This window comes from Leptonotus elevatus, chromosome 10 (assembly GCF_054856555.1).
Source record: "Leptonotus elevatus isolate MCC_2025b chromosome 10, RoL_Lele_1.0, whole genome shotgun sequence".
NCBI classification, from domain to species: Eukaryota; Metazoa; Chordata; class Actinopteri; order Syngnathiformes; family Syngnathidae; genus Leptonotus; species Leptonotus elevatus.
The window spans coordinates 20,198,906-20,206,964 of record NC_141248.1 but is presented as its reverse complement, the minus strand read 5'-3'; the positions used below and the strand labels follow the sequence as shown (position 1 = coordinate 20,206,964).

General features: G+C 40.2%; 1 protein-coding gene across 1 annotated transcript; it reads left to right on the top strand.

Moving 5' to 3' along the window:
• Positions 1-3,750: 3,750 nt before the first annotated feature.
• Positions 3,751-7,127, top strand: nmur3 (neuromedin U receptor 3). Its single transcript, XM_086087434.1, has 2 exons — positions 3,751-4,651; positions 6,441-7,127. Exons 1-2 carry the CDS (start codon positions 3,787-3,789, stop codon positions 6,845-6,847), a joined length of 1,272 nt encoding a protein of 423 aa, XP_085943560.1. The 5' UTR covers positions 3,751-3,786; the 3' UTR covers positions 6,848-7,127.
• Positions 7,128-8,059: the final 932 nt, after the last annotated feature.

Below are 8,059 nucleotides of genomic sequence, written 5' to 3'. Positions count from 1 at the left end.
GCCCGAATGACTTTTTCTTTTAAACGACTTGACTTTTAACGAGAGTCACGCAGCGTCACGTCTCGTCGCCTTTAAATGTGCCACCGCGTCACCCACGTTTCAATTACGTGTCATTTTGAGGACCGCGCGAGTGCTTTTAACGGTGCTTTTAAAATCACCACAAAGAACATGCCACCGCGATTCCGTCAACAATCCATGAATGCACTTTAATATGCGCAGCTGATGTCATCATGTCAGTGGCGACAACACAAACATGCACGGCTATTTGAAAAGGGCAACACGATTTAAATGTGGCCAAGCATGACTGCACGATCAAAACGTTTTGCTACTTGCCCTTATTTGGTACATTTACTGTCGAGCAGTGATCCATCCCAGTGGCACTTGTCGTACGTGGGCTCCTTCTAGTGGTGCAAGAATGAATATATAAGTTGTATTTTAATTTGAAGTCCAATACATTAAAAAATGTTTGAAAACTTTTATTAAGGTCTAATTTAAGGTCTAATTTTTACTTACCATTTATGTGCAACACATTTTAATTTAACCTTTACTTATGTAAAGTTCCCCCCCCCCTAAAAATCGCGTTTTTGCTCTTAATATGTTGACTTTATTCTTTTAAAATTGCATATTTTTCATATATTTTGACTTAATTCTCCTTAATTCCAAATATTTTGCTCATGTAGTATAACAACGTTATTGTTGTTTAATTTGAATTTGTTTTCCCTTGAAGTATAAAAAAAAACCTTGTTAATAATAAATATAAATAAATTATAATATGGATTTGTATCAATTCCAATTTTGAGTAAAGTTCTGATAACCGATTAATCAGCCGATTAATAATAATAATAATAAATTATATATAATAAATTAAATGACTTATTTTTTGCTCTCTTAACACTTATAACATAAAGAAAAAAAACAGAACATTTGACTGTTACAATACTTTGTCCTTTAGTATTTGTTTAACTTAATAACAGTATAGCAGAAAATAGGCAAATTATTTTTTGCGGGGATGTTTGAATGTCAGTCTTTGATGTACTTGCAATAGGCAAAAAATAATTTTTAAATAAATAAATAATTGTTTGAATAATATTGGTATAGCAAATAGTCCAGCACATTAAAAAAATTTTTTTAATTAAATTTTAAATCTCAGATTATTTTTTATTGCTGTAATTTGTCGACTTTTTTCTTGTAAACCTTGGGATGTTGTTTTCCCCATAACATCGCAACTTTGCAGTCCATTTTTTTTTTGTTTTCTTGTAATTCTATAACTTAATTTATGTGTAATTAGACGTTTTTCAGGTTTATTGTAAGAAAAGTGCATTTTCCTTTCTTTTCTTCATACTTTCTTCAGGCATCTGACCGGCCTTATCATTATTAGGGGTTATAGCACCATCTGTTGCTTTTAGGCAGGCCATTCTGAAGAGGGGAGTGCGCGGTACGGGGCAAAAACAGATTACGGTATTTGTGCACTACTGTACTTTACAGGAATAGCTAAAGATAAGTATTTTATTCTTTTTGGATACTGCCTGTAAACAAACAACCATTTTGCTTTTTTTTAATTTATGCATCTTTTACAATTACCTGCACCGCATTCTCACCCTTACCCCCCCCTCTCTCTCTCTCTCTCTCTCCCTCCCTCCCTCCCTCTCTCAATATGGTAGGTAGGAAGGATGCGCCTCCTCCTGCTCCTGCTGCTGCCACCCACTACCGCACTGTTGCATGTGTGCACGTCAAAAGAAGACGCTTTGAAGAGCTGCAGAATCAGAAGGTGAGTTTTAATAAAAAAAAAAACGTCATTCTTGTTTGTTAGTTCCTATCTAGATTGTTCTTTGATTGACACTTAATAGGCATTGGGGGTAAAACGTTTTTTTTTTGGTCCTTGCTTATTTTTTCTTGAATGATCTAAAGCACAATATTGTAACATTCCAGGTTTAGTTTCACATCCAAAGAGTCAAAGGTCAATTATGTATTATGCAGATAAGGCAGCCTAATTAACCTTGAGGCGAAATAAGAAAAAGTGATTGGCATTTATCAGAGCAGCGCATCTAATTTCAATTATCCACAGAACGTCACCAGTTGATGACACATTTAAAGATCATTAGTGCGGTGGGGAAATGTAATCTTGCATTCTCGTAGACAGTTTCCTTTTCTTCCCGTTAAGTGCTAACAGAAAAGAAAAAAAGAAAAAAAGGTGGCATTGTTTCTCTCTGCCCGCCAGTTGTCAACCCCGAATTTTCCCCCCTGAGCGATCATGTACACTCATCTGCAAGTGAGATGCGTTCAACAATTTTTTGCTCGACTTTCTCTGTTATCAGGTCCAAGTCACACTTCGGAGGTTCTGGGTTCGAATCTCATTTCCCGTCTTCCTGTGCGGAGTTCGCACGCACTCCAGCCGCATTACAAACATATGGACGTGAAATTATCCGTAGGTGCGAATGTGAGCATGAACCCTTGCTTGTCGATATGCGCCCTGTGATTGGCTGGCCGCCAGTCAAGGGTGCATCCTGCTCCTTTTGCCAAAAGTCAGCTGGGATAGATGTTAATGAACTATATATATATATATATATATATATATATATATATATATATATATTTAAAAAAAGGGTGGCTGGACATTCCGCGGAGTTGCGACACAGCAGCAATTACAAATTCACGGCTCAATTAATATTAAGGGTGCAAGGGTATGCCAGTAATGATGGTTCGTACCTTGGTGGAGGACATGACAATCCAGCAGGCTTGAGACAATATTTTAATCTAGAATCTGTCAAGCATGAGACACAGGTGCAAACCCTGACTACAAATTTGGAGTGGAGGGCAGTTTTCATCATCTTGTGGTCAGAAGGAATAAAAATAAGGTTGTGACGTTTGGAATTTGCATTTATTTCGACTGGAAGTACAGTTTAAGCGGCGCTTTCAGGAAAAGGAGGCCTCTAAAGTCAGGCTATTTGCTTTTTCTTTGGATTTTGTGTTCAGTATGTCAAAAATCACGATAACTTATTAAGGTGATAGTTCAGTCCCAATGAGTACAGTATGCGAACAAAATGCAAAACAGCAAGCACGCCTACAGGACAAAGATGAGATTCGAACCCAGAACCTCTTAAGTGTGAAGCAGTGGTCTTAACCACAAAAATGACATCAATGACAGTTCTGAGATTTTTCTTATACTTCGGAATTGCACAAAGTAAACAAGTCACTGTCATGTTTTTGTGTCTTTTTTTCATCCAGATAACAACCGTCAAGTAAAAAAAAACAAACATGCGTGACATAAATCGATATGCCAAAAATCACCTTTTCATCCTCCACTGAATTATAGTCTCACATCATTTGTTCCCCGTGAAAGGCGCTATATGAAAGTTGTTATTATTTAGAATGGCTGTTTCATCACTGACAACTTCATCAGAGCAGCGTCAAAGCCAGGGAGGCCAAACAACAAATATATATATATATATATATTAAAAAAAAAAAAAAGCTATTAGGATGTCTGATGACATCATGGGACTGTATATACGGTAGAGACGTTTCAGGCAATCTGGGACCAAGAGATCACTAAGCTAATGTTTCTCCCCATCATGGATAATCCTTCACATCCTCTCTCTGCCACACAGGTGCGTCATACCTCATGCTTTTATAATATATATATATATATATATATATATATATATATATATATATATAAAGTGTAGACAGAGAGAGAGAGAGATAAACGATTTGGATGATTTTTTTCTGTGTTTGAACCAGTTCCACGTGAGCAACCTGACAAAGCACCGATTGACTCTCAGCCCCGAGATGGATCTCCTTGGCCAAGGACCCTCGTCAAACGTCTCCAGACTGTTCCACAACGCCAGCATGTCTCCCAACTCCACCGTGGGCAACACCACCACCACCACCAGCACCATCCTCTACACCGAAACCAACCTCTTGGACATCCTCGGTCCCAAACGCTCTCCCTTCTTCTTCCCGGTGGCTGGCGTCTACCTGCTCATCTTTGTGGTGGGCTTGAGCGGGAACCTTCTGACGTGCGCCGTGGTGGCCAAATACAAGAAGATGCGCAACACAACCAACCTGTACCTGGTCAGCTTGGCCGTGTCCGACCTTCTCATGCTGGCCTTCGGGATGCCCATGGAGGTCTACGAACTGTGGCAGAACTACCCGTTCCCTTTCGGCGCCGGCGGCTGCTACTTCAAGACGTTCATCTTTGAGACCGTCTGCTTCGCGTCCATCCTCAACGTCACGGCGTTGAGCGTGGAGCGATACATCGCCGTGGTGCACCCTCTCAAGACCCGCTACCTGACCACCAAGAGGCACGTCAAGCGGGTCATCGGGGCCGTGTGGGCGGCGTCCATGACCTGCGCCGTACCCAATACGTCCCTGCACGGTATCTTCTACCTCCCGGACCACGCGAGGGAGTCTGCCATTTGCGCCGTGCTGCAGCCGCTGTGGATGTATCAAACGCTTATGCAGATCACCACCGTCTGCTTCTTCTTCATCCCCATGATGGTGATCAGCGTGCTCTACCTGGTGATGGGCCTGCACCTGGGCAGGGAAAGAAAGCAGAGGAGGGGGGGCTACTTCGGGAAGAAATGGGGCAGCGACATTCGCGTGAGCGTCCACGACGACGGCGGTCGCCGGACCCAAGTCGTCAAGATGCTCTGTGAGTTTCCGGTCAATGTGCTTTCATAAAGCACAGGGAAATGGAAAGTATGGTAGAGAGTAAAAAAAAAAAAAAAAAAATCCTCCAAAAAGAGGCTTCAAGCTGTTTAATGTCACTCCCAGTTGAAGTTAACTGTCTAACTAAACACTAACAAATTGTGCATTTAAAAAAACACAACTGCCTTATTAACAATGCCCCGCTTGATGCGAACACATAATGAAAAACGCCCTTGACAGGCTAACCTTAGCATCAATAGTCCTGGTGTTTACTACAAACAGCACTTGGGCAGATAGTCAACAATTCTTATTCAAAGAAGCTTCAAACAGTTTAATGCCACTCTCAGTTTATTTTCAAAACAAACACTCGCACTCTATGTATTTAATACAAGCTAACACTTAGCATTACATTTCCTGGCAGCACTTTGTCATAGTAAACAATTCTTCTTAAAAGAAGCTTCAAACAGTTTTATGCCACTCTCAGTTAACTTTCAAAATAAACACTCACACTTTTTTTTATTGTATATTTAAAACAACAAAACAACAGCTTGATGCTAACACATAATGACAAACGCCATTGACGGGCTAGCATTTAGCATCATTACTCCTGGTGTCAAGTCAAAAAAAAAAAGAGATGATCAAAATAAAATAAAAATATTTATTTTGTTTTGTTTAAAAAAAAGATTATTAAAAATTAGGGGCATCAGGTGATAATTTTTTTTAAATCATAATTGAACCGCATGACTTTACTAGTTAACTCACGATTAATCACAAATTTTATATCTGTTCCAAACGTACAACAATTTTTTTCTAGGTTTTCATACTCTTATTAACAAAAATGGAAAAAAAGTTAAACTAATAGAAATTGTTCAAATTATTATTATTTTTAAATTCTATAGCTGTCAATGGCAGTGAATGAGTTAAGGCCATGGTTAGGCGTCATAGGTCAACCTATTTTGGCGGTCATGTAGAAATACGGTCCACGACCGGCCGACGCGATACGGACATAATCTCGAGGGCCATTGGACATCGGGTGTTTAGTGGGTTATTATTATTTTATTTTTAAATAATTTGCTTGCTTGTTAACGTCATGGCTCATCTTTTTTCTGGGTTTGGTCATGTTAGGTTCGCATGGTGAACATATATGAGCACTTCTTAAGACGTCAATTTCAGTCGACAGCAGGTGGCAGCACAGGACAAAATGGCAGCCTCCTGAGATGGATAAAAACAAGCGTATTATCCAGATTAATTCCTTTTCCACAAACACAATATCAATCAAAATACAGTGTTTTGATTAGTGAAGATACATAGAACATATAAAGATTTTTTTTACTTGACTTCTGCTTTCCTGCATTACCGCATTATACTGCCCACGTGTGGCCAAAGTAGGTACACCAGGAGCAGCAAAATGAATCGAAATAATGCACAAACTGTGCCCACAATAAGTTTGGGATATTGGGCTTTCGGGTGAAACGCGTTTTACTGACAGAGCGGCAGGATTTCATCTTGTAATCCCCATCGATGTTGCCAAGGCATGCGCTCAAAAAACAAAAACCACGGGGAAAGGCATTTTTGTCGGTTTCTTACACGGATCGTTGCTATTTGCGGTGTCTCGACTGATCTTCACAACTTAAAGAGATTTCAGGTCATGTTTGCCCGTCTGCGGTTGAGTCCACAACAGACAGTGTACTTAATAAAAAAGTTAAGGCAAAGGCACATTTGGTCAACCAGCATGGGAACGACTGCCATTTTAGACATTTCCTTTCAAACTAACTGCCGTCTTCACCCTTCAGCCATCGTGGTGGCGGTTTTCGGCGTGTGCTGGGCGCCCTTCCACATGGAGCGCCTGCTGTGGAGCTCCGTGCGCCAGTGGACCGACCTCATGCACAACATCTACCAGTACGTCCACATCCTGTCGGGGGTCCTCTTCTACCTCAGTTCTGCCGTCAACCCGGTCATCTACAGCCTGATCTCCACACGCTTCCGCGAGTGCTTCCGCGACCTCGTGTGCTCGCAGGCCAGCGAACCGGATTCTCCGCCGCCCCCGCAGAGTTCGCGGGTCCTCTCCACCTCCAGAGTCCAGACCGGAGGTCAGGACTCGTTGATCCGCTTACTGTCTCTGCCAACGACGCAAGGACTGGACGGTGCGTCACTCTCGAGCGCTTGCCAAGAGACGGCTTACAAGACTTCGGTGTTTTGAGATAACATTTGAATGGATAGAACGTCGTCATGTGGGACGACAACCAACCGTTTTATGTCATGCTGCCAGGAATGGATTGTATAAATACTGTATATGATTGGAAAATGTCATTGCTCGCACATGTGCCTAGGCTGTGGAATTCTTTTTCTAACTCCATGAACAAATGAATACAACTTATTTGAATTGTGCAAGGTGGTGGCTATCATTAACTCATTCACTGCCATTGACGACTATAAACGTCAAAAATTCATTTGAACTATTTCTATTCGTTTAACTTTTTTTCCCCACTTTTGTTAACAGGAGTATGAAAACCTAAAAATTCTTCTTTTTTTTAATATTTAGAACAGATATAAAATTTGTCATGTTAATTACAATTAAAATTTGTAATTGCCTGACGAGATGATTATTAAAAATTAGGGGTGTCAGACGATTATTAATTATATAATTAATAATTATTAATTACAATAATTTTTTATCGCCTGACGCCCCTAATTAAAAAAAAATATATATTTTTCTTATCGCGTCAGGTGATTAATTTTTTTAATCGTAATTAATCGCATGACTTCAATAGTTAACTCACTATTAATCACATTTTTTATATCTGTTCTAAATGTACAATAAAACAAAATCTAGGTTTTCATACTCTTGTTAACAAAAGTATAATTTTTTTTTTAACTAATAGAAATAGTTCAAATGATTTTTTTGACGCTTATAACCGTCAATGGCATTGAATGAGTTAATAACTGTCGCGGGGAGAAATCTCACGCACATTAAAGGCGCTTTCAGTCTTGGATTAACTGTGTGAGTCCAACCTCGCCGTCTGTTAAACAAACCTCCTAACCGGAGGGTGCAACATCAACTCAGCCAAACCTGATGCAGACGGAACTCAATTAATGCTATAAATGTAGCGCAGGACTCCAAAGGAGGCTGGAGGACATCTGGGGCAGACGACATTTGGATAAAAGGCAGATTGTCAGTTTTTTTCCAAAGGCATGGTCGTCATGATCCTGCTCCCTATTCATGAGCGATTGTCTTGTACGACCACTTAGACGAGGGTATGCATGGCATTTCTATTTGCCTAATGTAATTGGTTTCATCCAAAAGCGTCTTGCGTATTCCACCTGCTCATTTTAGATTCCACCTGCTGCTCCCAGGTTAAAACCACAAGCAGACGGAAAGGAGGAGAGTTCGATCAGATTGGAATAATGTCAT

Excerpts from the sequence above, each read along its gene's own strand:
- nmur3 (XM_086087434.1), top strand. The coding sequence starts at position 3,787 with ATGGATCTCCTTGGCCAAGGACCCTCGTCAAACGTCTCCAGACTGTTC. Across the intron at positions 4,652-6,440 it reads CCAAGTCGTCAAGATGCTCT|CCATCGTGGTGGCGGTTTTC; the intron begins GTGAGTTTCCGG and ends TTCACCCTTCAG.